Below are 27,982 nucleotides of genomic sequence, written 5' to 3'. Positions count from 1 at the left end.
TATGTAAACTTATATAGAGAGAGTACTTCTAAGTTTTAGGAAATTGACTAATTTTATTCCTATTGTTTACTTATTAAAATACCTCTAAGTTTTCCAATAATTGACTAAATCCTCCTTACTGTTAGTGTTTGTTAGTGGAAGGATTAAAAAGATTATTTTGCCCATCATTCTTCTTTAAATTTTCAAAATGAAACTTTTGACACCTTATTGAAAGTGGGAACCTTAAAAAAAACTCGTCTAAAAATGTCAGAGATGATGGACCAATTTGAACAAAACTCATCTCTTGCGACTGGGAACCTTTAGAAGATGTCGGAGACGATGGCTGGAAGATGGGTTTTGTCATCATAATCAGAAGTACTCAAATAGGCATTACCAGCCGAATGGATTCCAATCAAGGGTGTCGGAGATACGTGAGTGGGGGAAAAAAACGGACGCTCTCAGTGGCTTTCAGTTTGTGACACATCTTGTATGTGTTTGGTTCCGTTTGTGTTTTTGCTGGATGAGGACCTGGATTTCGAGCTGACTAGGCCGAGCTGGGGGTGGATCAGGTGCCGAGCTGACCAGGCCGAGCTGGGAGTGGATTAAGTGCCGAGCTGACCAAGTCGAGCTAGGAGTGGATTAGGTGTTGAGCTGACCAAGCCGAGCTGGGAGTGGATTAAGTGCCGAGCTGAGTTGGCCGAGCTGGGTAGTTCCTTAGAGAAACCTGCAAGGAATCAATGTCAGAGGACCCGGGGTGCCTAACTCGGCGAGGTCGCTCTGATGGTTAAGTTAGTACTCTCGTAGTAAATTGCGAGTTAAAAATCATAAAATATGAGAGTTAGAATGTACTTCCCTCCTCCTGCGTCATTGGGGTTGGTGCCTTTATATAGGCCTTGTTTGATGTGGGCCCCACGTACCGCATCTGAGATTTCCCGGAGGTTGTGCCTGACCGGTCCGAGATCCTCGGAGGCAACCGCCATGCACGTTGACCATCTTCTGGAACGTTCGGTACGTGGGCCAACTTCCAAGAATCGTGGGAGTGTCGGGATATGCATGTCGAATTTTTTGGCAAGCACGTCTCGCAGGTCGCCACCTGGACCTCAGTCAGGCCGGCACGCCCTTGAGGGAGGTTGCTCCTTGCGTCGATGTCACCTCAGCTAGTGATGAGGTGCTGTAGGTCAGCCCTGGATGAGATTCTTCTAGCCGACTTGAATTGTGGTCGAGGTCGCCAGGTCGGCATAAAGGCAGGTCGCCAGGTCGGGGTAAAGGCAGGTCACCAGGTCGGCGCTAGAGGCAGGTCGCCAGGTCGCGACAGTGCCAGGTCACCAGGTCGGCGACAGTGCCACGTCACCAGCTGGGACACCATGATTTTGGCTAAGGCAAGTTGTCGCCTAGGTGGTTCTGGGTGTCACCCAGTTGTTCCGAGATGCCATGTGTCACAATGTCATTGGAGGGCCAAATCCGCCCTCATCAATTGCCAATAATCAAAACCCAAGAAACCCACATTAAGAAACCTCTACTATAGATAATAAAGATAAATAAAAAGTAAAACTCACCGCCATTTTTTCCTTAGAAAGATTTGAATAAAACTCAAAAATAGCAGACAAAAAAGAATTCTTCAATAGTATTCAAACTTCCTCCTCGACTACCCTCCTAGTACTAGCCGAAAAATTCAGAAATATCCAGCTTCTTCACCAATTGATCGGCACCACCCATTGACCTGCAAATATACTCTACATTTCCCCTGTATTAGTATTTAGTATTTACTCTCTCTCTCTCTCTCTCTCTCCGTTGTTCAACGTTAACAGTAAAAACATTTGCTAAATTCAAAACCCATCTAGATTTGTTTTTGTAAAATATCTAAGACCCATCCACTAAATTCAACTTTTTTTATCATATTGATCTATGTCATTGTAAATGACATTGTAAATGAATAAAGTGCATAATTGATTCATGTGATTTGGTGTGTTTCTGTGTAATACTCTTAAATGAGTCACATATGAGACTCGTGTTAGTTCAGAATCTTCACAGTCGTTGGATATATCTAGAGAGATTTATCCTGCCAACACTAGCACTGATGTGCCGCCAAGTTGGTTGGAGTGGCTTGTCTCAGTTGCTAAGGTGAGACTTGAGGTACATGTAGTGTGGGTTTTCTTGAAACCTTGAACCAGACCAAAATTTCAGTATTGCCCTGGACCTTGGAGATAGATGGACAAAACTAAAATATTACACCTGACCCCTAGACTCAATTATGATACTGGACTAGGTGTCGGATTGGGCTGCTTTTGATGTGCCAATCAGTGAGATCCTTAGAGGGGATCAAAACCTGGGTATGTTGGGACAGTCCAAGAATTCATCTGAGTGGGTGATTATAATGATAGGATCAGCCCCTTTACCGGACAAAGTGAATGATCGGGGAATGCGCTCTCTTTGATGGAAACCTAAACTGTCGATAGTTGATTTCAAACTTTGAAATTTGTTTTTGCAATATATATATATATATATTATGGTTTCAAAATGTTTGCAAAATGTTTTAATTCCCGGGATCCATGTGAGTAGAGAGTGCAACACTGTTCCTTGCAGTCAAGGGAGAGGTCATCTCTTTTCAGGTAGTGATTGATCATTAAGGGTTAAGAGGTTAAGTGTAAGACCATTGAGGGTAATACCTGATGGGCTAATCTTGCATCTGCCCACAGTCCTTGGGTTTTCATAAGGTGGCTGGACCCAATGACCATTTAGTGTAAATGTTGGGCCTATTAAGAGCCCATGGTGATGGACTCAGGGGTTCACTGTCTCCTATAGTGAATTCGGCCAGGCCTTGTAACAAAGCCTGGGCTGAACCCATGTGGTTGATGTGTAGATCGATGTAAGGGTCCCACGCCATACAAAGAGAGCCAACTGGGCAGCAGGTTAAGGAGTAAGTGAGCACATAAGCTTAATGGGCCTAAAGCCCAATTCGAAGTGGGCTTAAATTAGTTAATTAAAAATGGGCAAGATATGATTTATAATCTGATTAGGATTAGCTGAAGGATAAGATAAGTTTTATCCATTCAAGAGTCCAGATTCAAATATTAGATTTGGATCAAGAAACTCTCTCCTAATTAAATTAGGAGGCTGATCCAAAGAAGACTATAAATAGGGGGTGAACTCCTCAGTTTAAAAACATATAGCAATCTATAGAATTCTCCCCTGTTCTTGCCGCCCCTACCCAGTTCGTTATCCACTTGTGGTAGTGATCAAGAAGTGTTCTTGATATTACTTTTTGGTAGAAAAAGCAATTTGAAGTCGTGCTCACTAGCCCTTGTTCGATTCTTGCTGAAGAATCCTGGTTCTTGCTGAAGAGCCATCCTATTGATCCTGCTTCAACACGCATTGTGTCATCTTCAGTGGAAGCAGGTTTTTGGTTTTCTCCTTGGGCGTGAATACCTTCATTGAGAGTTACTACTACTTCGTCTCAGGTATATCCCTCACTTCTTATTGGTTTCAGATTTATTTCGGTTTTGTTTCAAGAATGATTATTGAAAATGCAATTTTCTAAAATAGGGAATGTGATTCCCAGATGGAAGAAAGAGAATTTTTTAAAATTTCGTCCAACCTTCGTGTAGGGTTCAGCCATCCATATGATGGATCTCTCATCCTTTCATCAGAGAACATACCGGCTGCGAGAAACATTCATATGCGGCAATACTCTCTAAACACCTTCAGATGTGGCAACACTCTCTAAAACCTTCAAAGAAAACAGATATATTGCTGAAAGTTGGGAGAAAAGACAAAACAAAGAGAGGATAGGGAGAAAATAGAGAAAGCAAAGAGAAAATAGGGAGAAAATGGAGAAAGCGAAGACCTTCTCGCCGGCGGCAGATGCTCTTCCCTTCGGTGAAAAATCCCCTCTTTGGTCGTCGCTGGATTGGTAGATCCGGGTGTTCTCCTCTAGGCGGCAGCTGCTCTTCTCTTTGGTGCGTTAGGTTATCGAGTGAGGAAGAAGATCTACCTTTAGAATGGTAGATCCGTGTTGCACCGGATCATCATTGCTAGACAACACGTCAGCGGCCACATCGGATCCACTTCAGGTCGGTGTTTCATGAAACGCCCAGCCGTTGGAGGAAGTGAGAAATTTTCGCTTCCCCCAACGGCTATATGTACGAAAACCAATGTAAATAAATGAATAAACATTTATTTGCGGTTTTTAATAAATGGGCGCACTAAACCGTGTTTTTTGAGCCAAAAAAACGTTTATCCCACCAGATGCTGATATGGCGCTGATGTGGAGCCGTTTTTTCAATAAACATAAACGGTTCCAAACATCTAATCAAATCAAATCCTAGTGAGGTTCCTATACTAAGGCTTTTCTTTTTTCTTCTTCGCTTGTGGCTACATGGGAAGCCTCATCACCAGAGGCTTTCATGAAGGTATAATTGTATATCCAGTTTCACATGGAATTCTAGATTCTGGTGTTCTTTCCCCAGATCAATGCTGCACCTTGGAGACAATCCTGCCCCCAAGAGCAAACAGTCATTTGGTTGGGCATCTTCGAAACGCCGAAGATGGCAGCCACAATCAATGACATACATCGTAGAATTACAGCTTAGAGGGCGGTCGGTGAAGCTCAACTGCTCAACAACGTTACAACTTCAAAACGCATATGATGTTGCTTTCCAGTGGAACATGTCTTTAGCTACAGGGCCAACACTACAAGACGTCGGAGGATCCTTCTGCAAATCCTTAAATTCCTTTAGGAAAATTTGCGTCGTGAGCTTGAATTCGTTAATAGACAGAGATATTATGGCGTCGAAGGAGACGATTTTCCTACAAAATCAATGACCACCCTTGACCCTTGAGGTTCAATTGTACCTCTACGAGAGCTTTGCGAGATGGACCTCTTTCAAGAATATGCCATTAAAGCTCTCGTAGAGCTCAAGAAAAATCCCAACAGATAGAGAGAGAGAGATGCCCTTTGAGTGTTAAACCTCTCGCAGAGCTCAGAAAAATCCCATTAAAGCTCTTGCAGACCTCAACTACTAGCCATTAAGTGGCATTTAAAAAGAGAATTGCCCTTTGAGTGCCATCTAATTTTCCTTATCAACCATCCAAACGTTGATAGAAAATGAACAGTTCTAAATCCTTGCCTCTTCTATTCAAGAAAGTTGGGGTCACGAAAATGCTAACCCCAACTTTCTTGAATAGAAGAGGAAAAGATTTGGGATTGTTCATTTTTTGTCAACGTTTGGATGGTTAATTAAGAAAATTAGATGACCACTCGAAGGGCATTATGTCTTTTCAAATGTCAGGCTGGTTAATGGCTGATTAACGATAGGTACTGTGTTGGCACGTTTTGAAAGTTTGGATACTGAATTATCGTGTTTTAAAGTTTAGGGACCAAAGTGACATTAGGCCCAAAGTACAAGATACTAATTGAGAATTTTCCCTAGCTTTTATGTTGTAGTATCAAGATTTTGATTTATATCATAGAATAGTGCAGGTTGTTGTATACTCAACTTCTTTACATTAGCATGGTATTCCTTAATTGTCATCCTAGTAAAAGTTTACCGGGACGGGTCTGAATTGTCAATTAAATTAATTAGCAAAGACATGGCATCCTTTATTGCCCTTCACTACTATATTCCAACAATAGAGGATCCATTATAAATTTGAAATGAATAAGACAGTGGTCATTAATGATTCCAACTCTTTATACCAAGCTACGTAAAAGGTTTACTAGGTTAGTAGCTAGGGAAACAAAGATAAGTTTGGGATAGTATGTGAGGTGCCACCAATACGTTGTAACTTGTATCCTTCTTCAATACTTGATGTTCCTTTTGTGAAACCCAAGTGAAAATTATAAAGCACTATCTTCATTTTACCACCATGGAATCATTGGGAAAAAGAAAACCCACAATCTACCTCAATTTGAGAGGTATATTTAAGAGATATTTAAGAGATATCTAAGAGTTCATTGAATTCCAAAGTTCTCTAGTTCACATCTCAAGAACTATAGTCATCTGAAGATGATTTTCTTGAAATTTAAGATAAATTATAGACATGGAAGTGCAAAAAGCTGGCAAAGGGTATTATAACACATTTCATAGTAGACTATAAAATGTGTTAATTATAATGTTCAAACATTTATTGGACGATGCGATGATGGTTGTAGGGATGTGAATCATTAATCATCAAAACATATATGTTTGAACCATAATTTAATCATAAAGAAAAAGGATCACATAGAAAGAACAAAAGAAAACATTTTCGTAAAGAAAAAACATCACACTACCTTGCATTTTAGCCTTCGCATTCTTGACAACATAAGAATTCTCTAATAGATACATTTAGAATTTGGAAAAGGAAAAACCTTATCATCCTTCCCTTCATTTCTTTAGTATATACTATGGTTTAAATGCCTACTCGTAATTGATTACTTAAATCATAACAAAGGAATTAAATTTATGATAGAAATTGTTGGTTGTTCATGTTGCATTTGAAAATGAAGAATTTACCAATCTAGTATGTAGGGTTTAATGTTATATCAAATAAGATTACCTTAAAATAAATCTTGCAAAATAGTAGTATTTCAGCAATTGATTTGTTGTTACCCTCTTCAATGTAGCTCACTTCTCTTTGTTGACAAGGATGTTGCAGCCACCCTTCACCAACTTGAAAGCACGGATGTTCAATGGAGATGTTCTAATGCATCTATTAGGTTTGGATTCAATCAAATGGGAGGAAACCCTAATATGATGGAAAGAAAGAACAAAAAGGGAGCTACACTGGTTCAAAGGGAGAAGAGGTTTTGATTGCTAAAATGAGAAGGAAATGAAGCTACACTGGTTTGAGACTTGTGTATAGCTCAGGATATGTAGTGAGAGCGTCTGGTTTTGAACCATTTATCCTCAACTTACAAGAACACAGGAGAGTGAGAGGGGAGGAAAGAAGGCCAGAAGAGAGGAAGAGAAGGAGAAAGGGCAGAAGAGATCAATGGACCCTTTTTTTCTTGAGCAGGGTCATTGCAATTTCAGAATTATAAAAAAAAAAAATTATGGAAGAATGTGACATGGAATCCGTGTTGGATTGCCACCTCATCGACACAATAAAAATGCTTACTTGGCATGGGAATCTGTTCCAACTTTTCAAAAAAAAGAAGTATTTACATGTCTTTCTCGAATCTGTATCGACTGGACTGGAGTTCAGAATTCTAAATTGGGCCTATCCATACTTTTCCCAACACAAAACCTACTCTCCATATGCAACTTCAGGGTGTTATTGACAGGTATAGAAAAGAAAAGCATTTATATTCATTTCTTTTACAAATGACAATTGTGGATAGGGTGGTACTTGTAGTTGGGTTTATCTTGTTCTCTTGTGCTGTTCTATACGTTGTTTCAAAACATATTGGGCTGCTCAAGTTACAGAGAAAAGTTGCTTCTGCTATCAAGGCAAGGATGGTTGGCCAGGGAGGAACCAGATCAGGGGATGCTGAAGATGGCTTTAAAACTTTTGCATGTTCCAACATATATAGATGTCCCCTTGGAACATATGCAAGTTGAAGTTTGAATTTTAATTTCTTTTTGTCAAACCAATACAGCTTTTTCTGTTCCTATTCTGTGATCTGTGCACAAAAAGCCTAAATCGATCCCTCCCATGACTAGCTTCCCAGCATGTGATGGTGACACATTTAAGTTTGGTTGGTTTGACATCATTGACATTCATATTTTTTTTCCTGCTGAAGAATGAATATATATTCCCCTGTGGACATCCATCCGGTCCAGTGTTAAAAGTCAGAGTGCTATTCTACTAATTTTTTCACTTTTCACTGGTGAATAGAGAAGCTTTTCCATGGATGTGCTCATCATCAACTCTGTACAACAGATATTCCAATCAGAAGGCAGGTTTTGGACAGAAACAACCCAGAATTTGGAGACATACTATGACTTCTCTTTAAACAACTACAGGCCGAGTGTTCTGATAAATTTTGTTTGATATGCATTTATTTATGTTGTAAATTTAAATTATTTTTATGGAATATTATTTGATATATAGATTTGTTATTTAATTTAAGAGATTAAACTAGGCTTTATTTCTAAATAATAACTAACTTTTATGGATTCTATATCATTTGAAATGAGTTTGTATTTTTATTTTCGAGGTAACTAACATTTGAAGCTCATACTTTTTTCTTTTTTCTTTTTTTTTTTTTTTTTGCAATGGTGAATAAACAATTCTGAAAGACATAACCTTTCTTGAATAAAATACTGGAGATTTATGCACTGGAGTACTATATTCTTCTCTTGCTGCTTGCTGGTAATTGGTTAGGAAATTTTTCACCATTTTCTTTGGGCATGTTTAATGCCCGTAATCCTTCTTGAACTATGAAAACCATTCAATCTATGGGTGACATGGCACTCTCTGCATTTGCAAATTGAAACTAATGTATGTTGGTATGTCTTTTTGCTTTTACCTCTATGCCTGCAAACAATACACACTACACACAGTTGTTCATAAACCAAGTTCCAGGAATCAGAAAGATCATCTACTTCAGTCTTGGGACTATTTACATTTCAGGCAGTTAAAGTTGAAGTTGAAAGAAAAAGTAAAAAAAGAAAGAAAGAAAGAATTGAAAGAAAACATGAATAAGAAAGCCATCGAATCCATAACCAGGAGGAGAGGGATAGCGACTAAGAGATCCCAGTTAACTAGTTCTCTGAAACTCCTGACACATCATGATTACCAACTGTTTCAGGACCAAACAAACAAGCTATTTCTTCTCTTCTAAGATCAAACTCCAGCAAAATTGTGATGAACTGGGTGACTTAGATGAAAGCCCAGATGACTTGAAGGAGCTCAATGGCCTTAGGCTACGCAAGAAGCCAGAAATTCTTTTGGTTCTTTGTGTTTAGAACATACCCTGCATTCTGTCCCTTCTTTTGAACTCCAATGCATGTGCACTTGCTATTCTCAATCAAATAATCTGCTATATCCATCGCCTTTGTTCCTCCTGGGCCTAGTGTACATCTGAATTTAAAGAAAGATCCATTCAGAGACTCAACTTGGAAAAGGCAAATTAATGTTGATGAAAAGTGGTCTTTCATCTATAAGCTTCAACCTCTAGGCGACCTATCAAAAAGTTGTATCTACTCAAAGTGGTTTTTATTACTTCAGCCAAAGCCAGAGGGAGAATATGATGGTCATTTTTTTTTTCTCAAATGAAAACAAGCTGTGTTCTCATATCTAAACTCTTTCTTTCTTTCTTCAATTTATAATCATACTTACCACTAAAAGATCCCAGTTTCATTGGTTCACTTTAGCTCATTTCAGTGGTCAACATGGTTTTTCCCCAAATGAGGGCCGACTTGATTCTCTCATAAATAGATACTCATTTAGGGGATGTTCTATGACATGAATGTTTTTTGTTCATTTGCTTTTGAAATTGACCCATCACCTAAAAACAAAAACATGTACTTGAACTGCATTTTTACATGTTTTTGTTTTGATGAAAAAAAAAAATATATATATATATATATAAAACATTTTGGTTTTGTTTCAAAAGATAAACCATGTTTTTCAAATCATCAAAATGATGGTTTTTGAAATAAAAACAAATTTTGGAGTAGAGGTATTGTTTATGGAAGATGATGGGAGACCATTAGATAAAAAACACGCTCTTCAAACCTGAAATTCAAGAATATGTTTTTCATTTCAGTTTTGGAAATGAAAAAACATATACAATCAAGAATAAGTTTTTCATTTTTTTGTTTGAAGAACTAATTTATCTTTAAAACTCAAAACAAGAAAAGAAAAAATCACACTGGAGAATCCCCTAGGAGATTCCAACAAAGAATTATGTTAATGGCAACTTCAGTACTTGGTTCACCCCTTAAAAAGAGGTTATTCAACCAATAAAAAAAAGGGTTGCATTTATATTTTCTTATGCCTTGTAGCTTATGTTTTAATTAGGCAATATATCAAAAAACGACCAAAATGTACGTAGAACCAGTCATAGATCTGTCCAAGCCAGCAGTTTAGTGGTTCAACCGGTTGGTTAGTTGTAACGATCAAAAGTATGAAGAAAATTAAAAATTGGACCAGGTCAGCTGTCCAGGGCTCCAGAATCCCGGGTCATAGGGTAACCGGTTCGACCATCCGAACTTGAAACCATTGGTGTGGTGTGGTTTATAAATATTGAATTCAATATTCAAGAGCTCTCTCACCCTAAGAATGTGGGGGAACGACGCTGGCCAATGACGAGGGTATCGATGGAGAGCTTCCTGCTTTGCCGAAGAATGGTAGCGGCCTTGTCTTTGCCTTCTATTTCCACTCTCTCTACCTGCACTCGGACTTTGGGCTGAGCCGCCTCGCATGCACTCTTCATCTCTTCAAGAAACTCAAGGTCTCCACCACCTTCCGCAGCGGATCCGGATGTGCTGGTGGCAGCTACCGGCAACGACGGTCTTCTGCGGAAGGTTGCCAGAGCGTTGCGCTTCCATGAGGATGGCTGTTCCACATGGAGGAGGATCAGCTCATCGTTCTCCAGCAGGCCATGAGAAAGAACCCACTGGAGTGCATCGGCCGACTCACGGCTGCCGTTGGCAACTAGCATCACCTTCTTTGTCGGTGCTTTTCCGGTTCTGGAGCCCCTTTCCATCTCACTATCACCTCCGCCGCCGCCACCACCACCTCTTCTCAGCCTACAGGAGGGCGTTTGGCATGAAAATTTAGCAACCCAGATACAAATTTAGGTTGCCATTTTCTTTGGTTCGTCAAAAATGATAACAAAAGTAACCAGTAATTAGCTCGTCTTTTGTGATTTAGCTTCACAACCTTGTGGTCGATGCTAAATATGGGTATGTATGTTATCAGGACCCGTCCATGAGACCAGGTCAAAGCAAACAATTGCCATCAAATTAGAGGCCTAGCTGGGATATGGATAGTCACCCTGGGTTAGGTGCAATTATTGGCTATGTTAAAGAGCTGTTTGGTCAATAATATGTTAATAACACCCCATGTCAGTAATGCAGGCGAGGTGGTGGTTGTGGGGCATTAGGGCTTCAACTTAGGCTGGGTTGAGTCGGTTGACCCAAACCCAATCCCATTTTTTGGGGTTAGGTTGGGGTCGGATTGAAATTAGGATTAAGGTTTAGGGTTGAAAGATATGAATCTGAGATAGGGACGGCAATTTTTTCCATTTCCCTTACTGTGGGGACGTTTCAGGGTGGGGATAGGGATGTATGGAAATTTTTCATTCCAATTGGTGGGAACAGGGAGAGTACCTCCCACCCTATGGGGCTCTTTAATCTTCACCTTATATTTATGCATGTATTTATATTAATATTTAAAAAAAATATGTTTGAATATATTTAAAAGATTATAAATTTTAAGTATTTTGTTTTTAAATGAAATAAAAAACAAAATGACTGACATAATAAGAAAATCATGCAGGGAATGAAGATAATTAACCTTGTCCCCACCGGCAAGGATGGGGATGGGAACGGGAATAGGGATTTTTGTGGGGACGGGGATGGAGAGTGGTTCCCGATCCCCGCCTTATGTTGTTACCATTCCTAGTTGCCTTAGGTTTGATGCCTTCCCCAACCCAAAACATACTTTGCTTCATTTTTCTTTCTTTTGCTACATATTTGTTTCATAGTTTTATGTATGAAAATTATAAAAAACATTTATTTATGTGTGAGTATTTATGTATATATACATAGAAGTATGTGGCATGTATGTATATGTGTAGAGCTATAATGAGCTGGTTCTACCAGATCGACCAAACCAAACCAAATTAGTTTTGGGTATATGATTTTGTCCTCATTGATGGAGCGCGATCTGACTACTCCTATCTAGAAGGCAAACCGGACTTCAGATGGACGACGAGTTGGATCGATCTACAAAACAGTCTATCAGAGAACCCGGGGTAATTGACCCAGTGAGGTCGCTCCGATGCTTAAGTCAGTAATTACGCTGTGAATGTGAGTTGAATGCTTGAGAGCTTGAGTGCTAGTGAGTAGAGTAATCACACGTACCTTTGCCTTGAGATTTCGAGTCTTTATTATATATTGGAGTAGCCGTGGGCTTCACGAAAGAGCTCCAGGTTCTCCGGGCTGTAGAGATAAGGTTGGTTCCATTCTTGAAGGAGAGCAGTACGTGGATGAGGCTTATCGTCTACCCTCGATTCAGGCAGAACCGGGATGAGTTCTTACCAAGATCTCGTGAGATTCGGGATCTGTTAGGGAGGCCTTTGGAGTTGGTTATACGATGCTTCGGCTCATTAGCTCTGAGCTGGAACTTCAATTCTTCAGTCCCAAACTGGATTGGATACCCGAGGTGCCTCTACACCGAAGCGGGTTTTGAGCTGAGGTGGCTAGATACCCGAACTGTGAATGTTGCGAACTGGGCTTGCTTGGTTGAGTTGTCATCCTTCAATCAGATCGTGCCTACATGTCCCCTTCCTGTTAGGTCGTGCCAAATCACCCTTCATCAATTGCCCCCCACTCCTTGTGCCAGGGGTCCCAACCTGGTGCGAGGAGTTCATTAAGGGCTTAGGTGGATTTGGCACGAGGTCTAGTCAATTTGGAGAGCGAACTGTTGGTCGGGCCTGTTCAACCGTCTGGCTTAACCACGAAATAACCCAGGCCGCGTCTCGGGCATGCGCGGACGTCACGCGGTTTATAGATTCTGCGGATGTCAAAGAGCGCGCTCAATCGATTTCGTCCTCAGGTATCGTGCTGCCGATTTTCATGGGAGTCGTTGGATCGCACAAGTCTCAGTTGTTGATCGCCATGTGGTGAACTATAAATAGGAGACCGAGGTGCCCCTTTCCTTTGGCAAAAATCTTGTGATTGAGCTCTCCTGAGGTCGCATCGGAGTCTTTCAGCTCGCCACTCCTTCCTTTGTGTCTGAGGTTGTTTTCGTCCTTTTGGTGAGTTTGTCTTCTTTCATTAATTTGTTCTCCTTTCCTTTTCCTGTTCCAGTATGTCTAGAGTGCTAGTATAGATAGGCTACTTAGTGATTCTAGTGAGCCTGAGGGTGCCGAGGTGCGGTCCTCGGCTCTCACTGGCAAGGTCAGCTCTTCACTTGAGAGTTCCTCTCTTCACCTCTTAGGAAAAACACCCTTACCCGACGTCGGGCCATCTCGGCCCGAGGAACCTAAAGCTCAGGTAGAGGGACCGACCTCCAGAGAGGGGGTCCCATCTTCTTCTCGGGGTCGGGATCCGGATGACTTCGGCCTTCCACGATGACCTCGGACAGATTACTGTCCTTGGTAGCCCGTTATCGTCTTCTCGGCACCCTTAATTTTAGTATTCCTTTGGGTCGGTACCCTTGGGTTCATGGTCACCATGTGCTCGTGGTTTTTGAGGAACATCTCGTAGCTGGGTTGCGCTTCCCACTCCACCCTTTCATCATAGAGATTATTAAGTTCTTTGACATTACCATTGACCAGTTACACCCAAACTCCATCCGAAACAAAGTTGGCACGATCTCTTTGTTCCACGAGTATAACCGACCTCTTTCCTTAGACACCTTTAGTTTGATCTGCTCGATCAAGAAGAACTCCGCTTGCCTGCGCGGGGGGTTGGCACGATCTTCCCCCGCCCTGGGTTCAAAATCCTGTTCGGTAGCTCGAACAAAGTACCGGCTTGGAAGAGGAGGTACTTTTTCGTCCAGAACCCTAAGGGGTGGCCCTTCCTGACTCACTGGCGAGTGGCCATCAAGGACCCCGGGGTGAGGTTAGATGCTGAGACTAGGGTGGTTGTTAATTCCTGGAGGGACCTCGGCTTGGAAATGAAAGATTTCTTGGCCAAGGAGAAGCTTGTACGAGTTGGGCTGAGTCCTCCTGGTAGGCCTCCACCTCGGCGCTCATATTACTCTTTCTTATTTTGTACTTACTTTGGCTCGTGACTAACTTCTTCCATTTTCTCTTGTAGAAGCTATGTCAGACGTCGATGCAGAAAACCTTCTGAAGAGCGTCCAGAGGGGGAAGAAGAGGAAGGCCTCAAAGAAGTCTCGTCGGGAGGTCGATCCTTCAGTTCCCGCCCAACCCGAGGTCGTTGCACCGGAGCTGATCTCGACCGAGCTCCCGGAGGAGGAGGTTCGTCCCCAACCTCTAGTCGTGGACCTGGACGAAGACCAGGATGAAGGAGCTCCACCTCGCGAGCCCGAGGGTGCTTCAGTGCCCGAGCCTCAGCTCTCGAAGGAGAGCATAATGACCCCGCGGCTCGGGCTCCTCAAGAGTAAAGATGTCGTTTTTCCCTGCAGAAGTCACAGAATGGGCTGACATGTCCACAAGTTAGCTTGGGGGCAAGGTGTCCAGTTACTGCATGGTGGTGAGTACCTCGCCCTTTTGTTCTCTTTCCTTATTCATCTGTTAATGATACTTACATCTGCTTTCTATTCGCCAGGTGAACTCCGCCATTCATTTACTTGTCTACCAGTCCGAGATTCGCTTGAAGCGAGCCCGGGAAGCCGAGGAGAACGCTCGGAAACTTTACCGCGAGCTGGACTTAACTCGGGGTGAGGTTCTTCGAGCTAAGAAGGGAGCTCGGAGCCAGCAGGAGCTGATCATTGTACTGACAGAGGAGAAGGAGAAACTCATGCGCGAGATCAAGAACCTCGATGCGATGATCAAGGAGCACACTGAGATCTTTGACACCGCCATCCAGGAGGCGCGGGCTCAGGAGAGAGAGCGTGTCGTCGAAGATTTCAAGGTCTCTGGAGTTTCACAATCTCTAGGTTGAGTACGGATCAAGCTCATATCGGTCCAGTTTCAAACTTTGCAAGTGGCTGATACAGTGGAAGTTTCCCGAGCTCGACCTCGAAGCTGTTTCCATGTCGGATGTCACTCCTGAGATGGCGAAGGCGGCTAATGAAGAACCCGACTCCTCCAAAGAGGAAAGCGAAGATGAATTCCTTGAGGCGGGGCCGTCAGGAGAGGCAAGCCGAGAGGACGTGGAGGAGGATCGCATGGAAACCGACCTACCTGGCAAATCGGATGTATAACCTTGCCTCTTTTCTTGGACCTCTTTATGTGCAATGTACATCCCGGGCCTCCGAGCTTGGTTATAGTAGTTTTTTTTTGTACTTAGAATTCTACATTAATGAAATATAAGTGTTTTGGCAATCTTCATGTGCAAAAAAAAATTCTAAGTATAGATTACTCCCGAGTTGGCGAGATAAACCAAATAGGAGCGAACTTTTCCTAAGTATAGGTTGCTGCCAAGACGATCAAACACTGTAGGGTACATACCCGAACTGTCTATGCTTGGGTTGCTTATTTGCCTAAGTGTTGGTTATCTCTAAGTGTCGAGCTAACGAGCTCGGCTCCGTGTGGGATTAACCTTACGTTGTTGTACGCCAAGGTGAACTAGACACCGTAAGGTTTGCACTCGAGTTGCCTATGCCTCATAGGCGACTAAGACTCGTCTGCCTAGGTGAAGAGGCGAGTAGGGCTTGTCTGCCTATGCTGAAGAAGCGACTAGGACTTGTTTGCCTATGCCGAAGAGGCGACTAGGACTTGTTTGCCTATGCCGAAGAGGCGACTAGGATTTGCCTGCCTATTCCGAAGAAGCGACTGGGACTTGTCTGCCTATGCTGAAGAGGCGACTAGGACTTGTCTGCCTATGCCGAAGAGGCGACTAGGAATTGTCTCAGTGCTGAGTTCTTCTGTTAGCTCGATGCCATAGCCCGTAGGCTTCTGGGAGTGACTCGCAGTCCTCTCTCCAGTCCATCATCCTTGGGTTGCAAGTTCATGAGTAGTACCTTCTTAGGTTATTAATATTCCATTCTTGTGGTACCTACTTCCCTTCTAAGGTTCCGAGTTCATACGTGCCTTCCCCGAATACCCATTTGACTCAGTATGGTCATTCCCAGTTCGGTCTGAGCTTGCCAACGCCGGGCTCTGGTACCATAACCTTTCGAAGAACTAGGTCGCCGACGCGAAAGTGTCATTTTCTGACCCGGGCATTATAGTACCGAGCTACTCTTTGTTGGTAAGCTACGGTTCGAATGTAAGCCAGGTCTCGTACCTCTTCTATCAGGTCTAGGTTGGTACGGAGCTCGTCATCGTTCATCTCCTTATCATAAGCCTCCAACCGTAGTGTGGGCACCTCGATTTCCGGTGGGATCACCGCTTCTGTGTCGTATGTGAGGTTGAAAGGGGTTTCACCTGTGGTAGTCTTAATGGTAGTTTGGTAGGCCCAAAGGACATTGGGTAATTCGTCCACCCACAACCCCTTGGCTCGAGCTAAGTGAGCTTTCAATCCACGAAGTATCGCTCTGTTAGTGAATTCTACTTGCCCATTCGCTTGGGGATGTTCCACCGAGGTAAAATTCTGTTGGATCCCCATTTCAGAGCACCAATTTTGAAACTTAATATCTTTGAACTATTTTCCATTGTCGGATATCAGCACCCGAGGTAGTCCGAAGCGACATACTATGTTTTTCCAGATGAAGTTCTGTACGTTGCGGGTTGTGATCGTTACCAAGGGTTCGGCTTCCACCCACTTCGTGAAGTAATCTACTGCTATAGCTAAGAACCTCCTTTGCCCCGTTGCTGGGGGGAAAGGACCGAGGATGTCGATTCCCCACTACGTAAGGGCCACGGGCTAGTGAGGTATTTCAGATCAGCAGCGAGTTGATGGTGAATGTTGGCATGCCTCTAGCACCTGTCACATTTTTTGACGAGCTTGAGTGCATTTGCCTTCATCGTGGGCCAGTAGTAGCCTTGCCTTAACGCTTTTTATGCGAGAGCTCTGCCCCCCAAGTGTCCACTACACAAGTCTTCATGTGTGTCGCGAAGTACATGCTCAGATTCTGAAGGTCGCAAGCAGCGCAGGTAAGGAAGTGTGAAAGACCTCCTGTACAGTTGTTCGCCTATGATGACGTATTTTAGCTGACTAGTGTTCTACCCTTCGGGTTGCGTTACATTCTATAGGTAAGGTCCCGTGGAGCAGATAACTCACGAGTGGCCCAATCCAACTCGGTTCCGCTTGTGATACAGGAGCGACCTTTCCTGCCCCCCCGAGAATGCTGGGCGTCGTGACAAGGCGTCGGCCTTGTCACAGTTCACATGGTGTTGCAGCTCGTGATGGCTAGTCATGACAGGGCGTCGGCCTCAGCATTCTCGGACCTCAGAATCTGTCTGATGAAGTAGGAGACGAAGCTGTGCAAGATCTCTCTGACTTTGGCCAAATAAGCTGCCATAGTAGGGTTGCGAACTTCGTACTCACCAGTGACTTGGTTAACCACCAGTTGTGAGTCATTGCATACAATGAGGTGCTTGGCCTTCATTTCCCTTGCTAAGGTTAACCCAATGACCAATGTTTTGTATTCTGCATCGTTGTTTGATTCCTCGAATCCGAACCGGAGAGTATATTCCAGTTTCACCCCGCTTGGACCGTACAGTATCAGTCCTGCACCGCTCCCCTGTTGGTTAGACGAGCCATCGAATTGGGGGATCCAGGGCTCCTTCATCCCAACTCGGTTTTGCTCTGATCGGGACCGGTGCCGCACTGGTCAAAGCTCCCATCGTGTGGTCGAGCTCGCTCAGCTTGGGGGTCATTGTGTTGAATGTGCATTCTGCCACAAAATCAGCCAAGACTTGAGCTTTTATTGTTGGACGAGGCTCATACCGGATATCATACTTGCTTAGTTCGATGAACCACTTCGTCAATCCCCCAGATACCTCGAGTTTGAGTAGGATCTGCCTCAGGGGTTTGTTGGCGAGAATGACGATAGTGTGGGCCGGGAAGTACGAGCGGAGCTTCTAGGCTGCTATGATCAGTGCATACGCTAATTTCTTAATTTCCGGATACTTGGTTTCTGCGTCCTGCAAAATTTTACTAACATAGTAGATGGGTTGTTGGACCCGATCTATTTCTTTGATTAGTACCGAGTTAACCACCTAGTCGCTTGTAGAAAGGTATAGTTTTAATACGTCCCCTTCTTCGGGTCGGGTTAAAACTGGGGTGGTACCTAAGTATCTTTTTAGCTCGTCAAAGGTGAGCTGGAATTCTTTAGTCCATTCGAAGTCCTTACTCTTTTTTATCGCATTAAAAAAGGGTAGGCAGCAATCTGCCAACTTGGACATGAAGCAACTCAGGGTGGCTATCTGACCAGTCAGCCTCTGAACCTCTTTTATTTTTTGGGGTGGTCTCATATCTAGTATGGCTTTTATTTTATCCGTGTTGGCCTCGATGCCACATCAGTTGACTATATAGCCTAGAAATTTACCCGAGGTGACTCCGAAGACGCACTTATTTGGATTTAGCTTCATATTATATCTTCGTAAAATTTGGAAAACACTTTATAAATCATCCAATAAAAAATTCGAAAGTTGGGTTTCCACGACCATGTCATCAACATAACACTATTTTATTGCCGATTAACGGCTCAAAAATCTTATTTACAAGGCACTTAAAGGTTGCCCCGGCATTTTTTAACCCGAAGGGCATGACCTTGAAATAGTATAACCCGAGCTCGGTTATGAAGGTGGTCTTCTCTTCGTTAGCAGGATCCATCCTAATTTGGTTGTAACTAGAATAGGCGTCCAGGAAGCTCAGCAACTCATGCCCTGAGGTCGCGTCCACTAGGTGGTTGATCTTGGGTAGCAGGAAGCAATCTTTCGGGTGCTCTATTCAGGTCGATGTAATCGACGCACATGCGCCACTTGTCATTGGCCTTTTTCACCATAACCGGGTTAGCCACCCAGCTCGAGTAATGGACTTCCCTGATAAAGTCTATTGCTAGGAGCTTCCCAACCTCTTCATCGACTACCCTCCAACATTTTGGGGCGAGGTTGCGCTTCTTCTGTCTTACTGGCCTAACTAAAGGGTCGATGTTCACTTTGTGAGTTATAATTTTTGAATCAATTCCGGGCATTTCTGTCGTGGACCAAGCAAAAATATATAAGTTTTCGAGTAAGAAACTTACTAGCTGGGAGCAGAGTGGTTCGTTGATCGAGGCACCGATCTAGAGAGTCTTGGTCGATTCGTCAACAGAGACCAGTATGTGGACCGTCTCCTCTATCGGGGCAGTTCGCTCGTTGGTGTACTCCGTAGGTCGCTCGAGCTCGACATCTTCTGCTAGCTTCGCTTTTCCTTTAAGAGCGGCTACAGAGCATTTGCGCAACTCGAGTTTGTCACCTCGCACGACTCTCACCTCGTAATCAGTTGGGAACTTCATCGCCAAATAGTAAGTGGATACCATCGCACGTAGGACATGCGTGATGGGTTGACTTACTATGGTGTTGTAGGGGGAGGGAGTCGCCACTACCAGGAAGGTGTGCTCAAATCGCACGATGTTCGGCTATGTGCTGGCTTCTATAGGTACTGTGACTCACCCAAGAGGTTTGACCTCCTCAACGCTAAACCCTACTAAAGGGGTATCTGCCAGTTTCAAGTCGCTCTGCTATAACTGTAATTTATCGAACGTCTCCTTGAAGAGTATATCAGCCGAGCTGCCTGAGTCTACCAATATTCGCTTTACTTTGAAGTCATTGATTCGCAACTTTACTACTAGGGCATCGTCATGAGGATACTAGATCCCGTGTGCATCGTCCTTAGTGAAGTATATCAGTCCTTCAAACCGAGGTTGCTTTGGTGGGTTTTCCTCTTCATTTTCTAGCTCGCAGACCGAGGTCCTCCCGGCCGCCAATGTGCACCCATCGATGATGGATCCGTCAGTAATCATGTTAATTACCCCACAGATTGGTCTCTCTTTTGGCAACTGTCGTGGCGGTTACTCGTTCTGCCTGTTGGCTTCTGGGGCATTTCTCCTCTGATCCCCCTGTCGGTGTGTTTGCTGATCTGTTTGTCCCCTTTCTTCATGTAAGATGAAGTTCTTCAGGTATCCGCGTTGGATGAGTTCCTCGATCTTGTCGCGAAGATTCATGCAGTTCTTTGTGTCGTGCCCGTGATCTCGGCGAAAGTGGCAATAAACGTTCGGGTTCCTTGCTGCTGGTCTCCCCTTAGCCTGGGAGGCCATTTAATGAAGGAGGAGTCCTTAATGGCCATTAGAATCTCTCCTCTTTTAGTGTTCAAGGGTGTGTAATTCGTTCTCTCCACAGATGGGGTCCTAGAGCGCCGACCTGATTTACGAGATCGCGAAGGGGACCGACTTCTGGAGTTGTTTCTTCCCCTGCTCGGGGACTTGCTTTTCTTCCTCTTCTGTTCGCCACTACTCGTCCCTTCATTTTCTCTCTTCCTCTTTTCTAGTGGTGGGTTATCAACCTTCTGATTGATCTCTTCCTCGGTACCAATGAACTCATCCGCTAACTTGAGGAACTCGGTGATGTTCTTTGGTTTATTAGCTACAACATGCCATTTAAACTCTTTGTGGGTGATTCCTTTTTCGGCTGTGATGAGTCTTACTGCCGTGTTGAGATCTGGTATTTGCAAGCAAGTGTTTTTGAAGCGCTTGATATAGCTTCTGAACGATTCTCCTTCCCTCTGAACCACATTGAAAAGGCTTTCCTGTGACTTTGGACACTTTTTGCTGGTGATGAAGTGTGCGGTGAACAAATCGGTGAACTGTGACCATCTTTTGATTAAGCCCGGCACGAGGTTCCGGTACCAAGTTCAAACTACCCCTTTAAATGTAGTAGAGAAGGCTACACACATGCAAGACTCATTAGCCCCAGCTAGGTGCATCTGAGACTGGAAAGAGTCTACATGGTCATTAGGATCGAAAGACTCGTCATACTTGTCTAACAGGGGCATCTTGAAATCTTTTGGCATTGGAGCCGCCAAGAGCTTGGGAGATAGAGGAGATCACCTGCAAAGTAGTGGAGGTGCAGTCTTTGTAGCCACCGAGTTCGCTTCTTCCTTCCCTTTGGTTTGCCCTTCTCGCTAGCCTGTTCTGACGTCTCCGTTGTTGCTTTTTCATCGGCTCGGCGTTGGTGCTGCTGACTTCAGTTTGATTTGGTATTGCGGTCCTGTCACGAGGTAGATTCTGGTTTCTTGAGGGATTTTGGGGCTGCCTATCCCGAGGCCTTGTCTCGAGTTCGCACCTCAAACCCCCAACTAGTTATTTGCTCCCGAGCCGTCTTTCTCTCGCTGTGAGTACCGAGGCAGATTAGGTTGACTATCTCCGGACCTACTTCTGACATTTCCTTGTGAGGCCGGCGGAGTGTGCTGGTCGTCTCTTCTCCCATGGGGCGAGATCTAACTCCTGAGAGGAATCGGTACTTGTGAGGTCTCTTCGCCCCGATGGGGAGATCGGTTGATTCTCTAGTTAATCCCAAGGAGATTCGGGTTCTGACCATGATGGGGCCCTGGGTGCCGAGGTGGGACTGATTGCTAGTTTGGCTGTAGTGGAGGGAACTGATGTTGATACTGCTGGTAGAAGTAATACTGTTGGTACTGTTGAAACTGCTACATCTGGATCTGAATAGTCCGGATGCACTGAACGAGGTCGTGGAACTGGGAATGCCCAACTCCGGGAGGAACCACAGAGGGCTCAAAAAAAGTTGTGCCTACCACTGGGGAAAGTGGGGCGCTCACTTGTGTGGTGCTCGGGGGTGCAGTCAATGATGGGACTCCAGACGCTGTGAGCGGAATGGTGAACTGGCCGATGCACACTATAGGAGCTTGGGGGAAGGTTGGTTGCTAGGCTTGCACCCCGGTGGTGTTCATCTCGACACTTTTCCCGGTGTGGCTAGAGGATGCCATTGAAGTTGAAGTTGAGCTTGAAACTACAAAGAGATAGGGATGACCTTTCGGTCGTTTCCCACAGACGGCGCCAATTGATGGTGCGCGATCTGACTACTCCTAGCTGGAGGGTGATCCGGACTCCAAATGGATGACGAGTTGGATCGATTTGCAAAACAGTCTATTAGAGAACCCGGGGTAGCTAACCCATCGAGGTCGCTCTGATGCTTAAGTCAGTAATTACACTGTGAATGCGAGTTGAATGCTTGAGAGCTTGAGTGCTAGTGAGTAGAGTAATCACTTGAGATTTCGATTCTTTATATATTGGAGTAGCCGTGGGCTTCACAAAAGAGCTCCGGGTTCTCTGGGCTGTAGAGATAAGGTTGGTTCCATTCTTGAAGGAGAGCAGTACGTGGATGAGGCTTATCGTCTACCCCCGATTCAGGTGGAACCGGGATGAGTTCTTATCATGATATCGGGAGATTTGGGATCTGTTGGGGAGGCCTTCGGAGTTGGTTATACGACGTTTCAGATCGTTGGCTCCGAGCTGGAACTTTGATTCTTCAATCTTGAACTAGATTGGATACCCGAGGAGCCTCTACGCTGAGGCGGGCTTTGAGCCGAGGTGGCTGGATACCCGAACTGTGAATATTGCGAACTGGGCTTGCCTGGCTGAATTGTCATCCTCCAATCATATCGCGCCTACATGTCCCCTTCCTGTTAGGTCATGCCAAATCACCCTTCATCACTCATTAATACTCAGTTTAGGACTAGGATACCCTTTTTTTTCAATCCCCAAACTTTACTCCAGGTGGAGGGCCTTAGAATTTTATTAGAGGGAGGACTTAGCCTCCTTTGCCTCAAATCTAGATAATATGCACACTACACTCAGAAAAAGAAAAGTCCCAAAACCTATTCACAACGATGTCTAGGAATAGATAAAGCATCATCAAACATTACAAGATGTATATTATTTATTCATTTCATTTATTTATATATGTATGTGTGCACCTATCTATCTATAGGTATGCATGTATGTGTATATGTATATGTATGTGTATATCAATCAACAATTTTAAAATTAAATAAAAAATTTTCAATGATAACTATGCTCTTTTGCATTTAATAACGCTAAAATTGAATTGATCTCAACTATTGAGTCTAAGAAATAAGAACATCCAACAAAAGGAGGTAGAGAGATGGGTCAATCCCAACCCAACAAAAAAGGATTAGGGTTGAGGGTTCCATAGCTTGGGTTGGGTTAGGGTTGATATCAACCTAATCGAATCCAGCCCAACTTGCACCCCTACAGGGAATATACTTGATGGCTGACGTGGGGCATTATTATTGGTTAAATATCCCCTAACAAAAAAAGGCTATAATTGTTAGGGTAGACAATTTTTCCTTCCCCACTAGTACCCAACCTCCCTAACCTAATTGGGTCAGGGATGGAGATTGCCTTGGCAAGAACAGTGACAAAGATGGGGATGAAAGCTGTTGCCCCGCCCCAACCCTGATTATATATATATTAAATATGTAATATTATTTATATTATATTATATTATTATTTAGATTTTAATTATTTTCTTTATTTTAAATAAATCTTCCCCCCAAAACTTTTAATTGAAAAATAATAAGGATTCAGGTCCTTGATAGAAACTCATCTACATCAAGGATCGGGAATGGAGGTTAACTTTTTCCTAACAGAGATAGCTGAAGGATGAGGATTTACAAGTTGGGGATGGGCATCTAGGTAACAATAAATCAAAGCAACAACGGACTAAGATAAACTTGGGTTGATTTGCATAAGGCTTTTGTATCCATCTGATATCATTTACAATTTTCATCGAGAAATAGAATAGATTCACGGGAGCCACGGCCCACGGGGGCATATGATCTACTATGAACACAAATGTAAGAACCTAGCTAAGTGACCAATCACGACATGTGTACAAAACACTTGGCATGTTCATGATTGGTCATTTAAGTCAAGCCCATACCCCACTGTATATACATTGGCGTGTTCACTTATGATTGGACCCACATTGTGCATCCACACTAGGAATGGCAATGGGGTGGGTCAAGGGTGGTGATCATATTCTCCATCCCCGACTTTGATCCCCATCGAGGATAAAAGCCATCTCTATCCCTGTTCCTCGACGGAGACAGATTCCTTATAGGAACCTAAATCCCTAGAAATTTTTAATTAATATATTTTTTGAAAAATAAATTTATCTAAAATGAAGAAAATTTTTAAAACATAAATAATATTTTAAATATATTTTGATATATAATATCTATTTAATATGAATAATATTATATATATTATGGGTTGGGGGTGGGGACTCCACTCCCCATCCCCATCCTCGCCCCGTGAAGGCAATATCTATCCCCAATCCGATGGGGTTGGGGAGGCCTTGTACTCGATGGGGATGATGAAAATTGCCATCCCTAATCCACATATGGATAATACAACTCTTGGATCCCAATTGTCAAATGTGAATGTAGAAATGGAATAGTTGAATAAACAAGTGTGTTTGAATCGTCATTGACTCAGACGATTAGACCATTCAACTTGAAAACCATCCAAGCAACTAGTTCCGTTTCACCCTTAACCCAGGTAGTCGAACCATCAACCCATTCGACCTGAACAATTGTTTTTGGCCATTTTTATTTTAATTTTTTTTTTTTTAATTTGAAACGGGCTATCTATTTGAACCGAACGATTGAACTAGTGCCCCGAAAATCACCCAGCAGTTCAGGTTCCGGGTCGGTTTTTAAAACATTCGAATAAACTCTACAACACTTTTGCTAGATGGAGAGAACGGTTTTAGTTATACGAGAATTTGATAGATCGAGGGAGCAGACTTAGCAGTCTCTCTGTTGCGTTTGATTGAAGTAGTTTTGGTTGGACCGTCGGAAAGGGTAGTTTGCAACTTGCAAGTTTTGGCGGGAAAGAGGATGAGTTCGTCGGCGGTAGAAACAGACACGCCTGACCTGGTGTGTCAGCTGGACAACGTCCAAGGAATGGTGGACGCCCTCAGCTGCGTTAGATGGAAGAGACAGCAGGTTTGTTTTCTGGTCTTCCTCATCTCTACTGCCTACACTTGCCTAGGGTTTTACGATTTTTTCTTTTTTTAATATAATAAAAAAAAAAGAAAAACTTGAGGGATTTCTTTCTATGACACCCATTTCTGAAATTTATAGGGTTTCGATAACGTTGACTCATCTGATCATTCTTCTCGGTTTTCTCAATCAGGACGCGGTTGTGGAATTGTCGGAGCACGGCGTGGTTTTGATTGTCGAAGAAACCGGTTGCCTTCAGGCCAAAGTCTATCTGAAGCGTGAAGTACTGGTTTTTAATTGAATTTGGGTTTGTTGAACAGTCTACTATCTCTTCCAATGTACAGCCCAGTTTTCTTTTTTCTTATTTAGATTTCTGCTTGCAGCTTTTTCTTAGTTATGAATACAGTGCTGAGGGTCGCCCTAGATTTGGAGTAAGCCTGAGCCTTTTTGTTGATTGCCTAAACACATTTTCTGTTCCTGGACATTTAAGCACGATCGAGATTCGGTATCCAGGACCAGACATGCAGCTCCTTCTCAAGTAAATCCCCCTCCTTTCCATCCCTATTTGATTAACTTAACTGATTTTTGCTTGTGATTTGATCACGTCATCCTCATTTATGTCTCATCCTTATCCTCAGTCCCTTGAAAATTCTAATCTAGTGTTCATCAATTGAGGCGCGTTTCTGTCACAAGTTTGGCTTCAAGACATAAGGACTACACCTTGTTCATGCTAGCCTTCAATCCATGAGACTGTTGAGGCAAATCAAATGGAGATTGCCTTGCCTTGAGGTGTATGCCTCCTCTCCTCACCTGACATCCTTTTAAAACCATGCTCTTAATCTTGAAGCTGATATTTTTTATCTTCAATTGGGAATTTTGATTGCAATGGATTCTTTGAACATGGAATGATTTTTAAAGAAAGCTTTGAGTTGTGCTTGAATGCATAAATATTTCAACAAATAAAAATGAAATATAATATTTAAAACAATAGGCTATTTAGAATATAATTGATTTGTTAGTTGTTACAGCAAGAAAACACTTAAGTTCTGCTTCATTGACTTATAAATTTATGAGTGTGAATTTCTATCTCTTGCATTCTGTTGTCATCTTTCTTGCTTGGCAGTTCTTGAAAGCTAATTTTTCGTGTAAAGCTAGGTCAATTGATTCACCAGATGCTTGCATTTATGCGGAGATAAGAACCAGGATCCCGGATACAATTTCTTGGGACTACAACTTTGAACCTGCAGGAAGGACCCCACTTAGTTTTACCGTTAAGGTGCTCCTTTTATCTGTCTTCCCCTTAAGGATCAATACATAATTTTCATTTGATAGGTAACTTTCAACATATAGTAGTTGCCTTCCAGTCTGCAGCTCTTAAGGAGGCTATTGATGATCTTGAGTGGCCAGGCTCAAGCATCCAGATAGTTGTACAACCAGATCCCCCCTCTGTTACCTTTAAAGGTGAAGGCCATGGAGACTTACAGGTACTGTTGATACCATATGTGTGAGAATCTTGCTACTAATATCATATCATCATCATTGGTTGGAATTATTGTCCCTTTACAGATAGATTTCATGTACTATGCAAATACTGATCTTTTGATTGCATTCCATTGTGATCGCCGTGTATGCTACAGGTATTTTTGGAATCTGGTGCATTATTACTGATGATTATTTATTACATTTTTTAGCCTAGTGGCTTTTGGTTCTTCAATTGACATGTGCAGGTATAAGTACAAGTTCCTTCGTGCAACAACCTCGAACATTCCTAGCAGTGTCATAAAGGATAGCAGAGGAAGCAAATTGACTATTGGTAGAGGTGGAATGCTGAAAGTGCAGCACCTGGTCTCAGTTGTAAGATCCACTCAACACTCACATAATGATTCTGCTGGCTATCAACAACCTAGTAGGATTGCTTATATTGAGTTCTATGTCAAACCAGAGGAAACTGAAGATCCTGTGAATGATTCATAAGGCATGTTATATATCAGATTATGAAATGTTTAATCTAATACTGGGTACTACAAAGTTTTGCAAACTACTAATGAAGGGTCATTTTCTAGGTTTTTCTTCCTAGCCAAGGTTTTTCAATCCTGCTTTCCTTTATTTTTACTAATGAAAAAAAGGGAAATAACCAGCACACTAGATTGAGAGAATTAATGGAATAGAGTAAATACGATAGAAAGTTAACTGTTATAATCTAGCCCAGGGACTGGTGTCCCCATAAAAGCTGTGGTCTTACAAATCCACATCTAACTAATTAATCTGCCATGATATTACTCTTATCTGAAAGTTTGAAATTATGGTTTTTTTATCAGCAAATGTGAAATTATGGTATTCATCTCAAGGATCAAAATATCAATATCAAGTATCATGTAGGACAGCTCGAATATGGATACATATATAGACATGGATACGGATATGGATATGCTTTGAAAACGTTTGGAGGACAGATATGGAAATGTTTGGATACACTACAAAAATATATCGAATCACATACATAAATATATCTTATCTATGAATAAGATATAAATACATGAAAAAATGCAACGGTATATGTCATCTTATAAGGAATATTTTGATAGTTATACAATACTACATGAACAAAACAATGGTGAGAATAGATTTGTAATTATATCCATCGGATTAGGATTATCATTCCTCCTATGGATGCAAGTTGGGCATGATGGATCAGGTTTAAAGTCAACCTAAGCCCAATCCTAATTGGGCTTAGGCCGGATCTGGACTGAGCCTAAAATCAAATATGATCCATTCAACCTGGGCCCTGCCAGCCAGCCTGCACTGATTTGATACGCTCAGGTTGGATTGGGACTGGACCAGGTTTGGGTTGGTAAATCAATCCATCTAAAATTTGACATACATGCATAATGTATGTATGCATGCAAGTCAAACACGATCTGTTCAACCTGGGCTCAGCCAGCCAGCCTGCACTGGAATTTGATACATTCGAATTGGACTTGGGCCCAGACTGTGTTTGGATGGATAAATCAATCCATTATAAAATTTGACATACATGCGCAAATGCATATATGAAAGTATGTATTTTTGTATGCGTCGTGTGTGAGGGGGGGGGGGTAAAAAAAAAAAAAAAAAAGCCTATCTGATTAATCATAAATAGCATTGAAGGCAAAATTGGGTTGGCAGATTCTGGTCCATATGCTATACACCTGCAAATGGTAATTTCTAGAAGGCACAGAAGAAAAAAAAATTCTGGTATCATATCCTCCGGTATTGGATTGGCAGAATACCGGAAGATATGATACCGGAAAAACTTACTG

The 27,982-nt window shown here is 42.8% G+C and overlaps 2 protein-coding genes across 2 annotated transcripts; one reads left to right on the top strand and one right to left on the bottom strand.

The window, feature by feature from the left end:
• Window positions 1-8,167: 8,167 nt before the first annotated feature.
• On the bottom strand, window positions 8,168-11,194 carry LOC104602753 (uncharacterized). The gene is made up of 2 exons (XM_010266550.3): window positions 10,182-11,194; window positions 8,168-8,985 (listed from the first exon to the last, which is right to left on the bottom strand). The coding sequence occupies exons 1-2, from the start codon at window positions 10,613-10,615 to the stop codon at window positions 8,829-8,831; spliced, it is 591 nt and encodes a 196-aa protein (XP_010264852.1). The 5' UTR covers window positions 10,616-11,194; the 3' UTR covers window positions 8,168-8,828.
• A 13,227-nt stretch (window positions 11,195-24,421) lies between these two features.
• On the top strand, window positions 24,422-26,759 carry LOC104602752 (PCNA domain-containing protein). Its single transcript, XM_010266549.3, has 7 exons — window positions 24,422-24,686; window positions 24,877-24,966; window positions 25,067-25,221; window positions 25,839-25,959; window positions 26,048-26,167; window positions 26,250-26,320; window positions 26,411-26,759. Exons 1-7 carry the CDS (start codon window positions 24,579-24,581, stop codon window positions 26,655-26,657), a joined length of 912 nt encoding a protein of 303 aa, XP_010264851.1. The 5' UTR covers window positions 24,422-24,578; the 3' UTR covers window positions 26,658-26,759.
• The last annotated feature ends 1,223 nt before the right edge of the window (window positions 26,760-27,982 follow it).

Source organism: Nelumbo nucifera, chromosome 1, assembly GCF_055504915.1.
Source record: "Nelumbo nucifera cultivar China Antique chromosome 1, China Antique-T2T, whole genome shotgun sequence".
NCBI lineage: Eukaryota > Viridiplantae > Streptophyta > Magnoliopsida > Proteales > Nelumbonaceae > Nelumbo > Nelumbo nucifera.
This window is presented reverse-complemented; position numbering and strand designations above follow the sequence as displayed.

Coding starts and splice junctions, on each gene's coding strand:
- LOC104602753 (XM_010266550.3), bottom strand. CDS start 10,615: ATGGAAAGGGGCTCCAGAACCGGAAAAGCACCGACAAAGAAGGTGATG. Junction 8,986..10,181: donor CGTTCCCCCACATTCTTAGG/GTGAGAGAGCTC, acceptor CTTTAAATTCAG/ATGTACACTAGGCCCAGGAG.
- LOC104602752 (XM_010266549.3), top strand. CDS start 24,579: ATGAGTTCGTCGGCGGTAGAAACAGACACGCCTGACCTGGTGTGTCAG. Junction 24,967..25,066: donor AAGTCTATCTGAAGCGTGAA/GTACTGGTTTTT, acceptor TTCTGCTTGCAG/CTTTTTCTTAGTTATGAATA. Junction 26,168..26,249: donor AAGGCCATGGAGACTTACAG/GTACTGTTGATA, acceptor GTCCCTTTACAG/ATAGATTTCATGTACTATGC.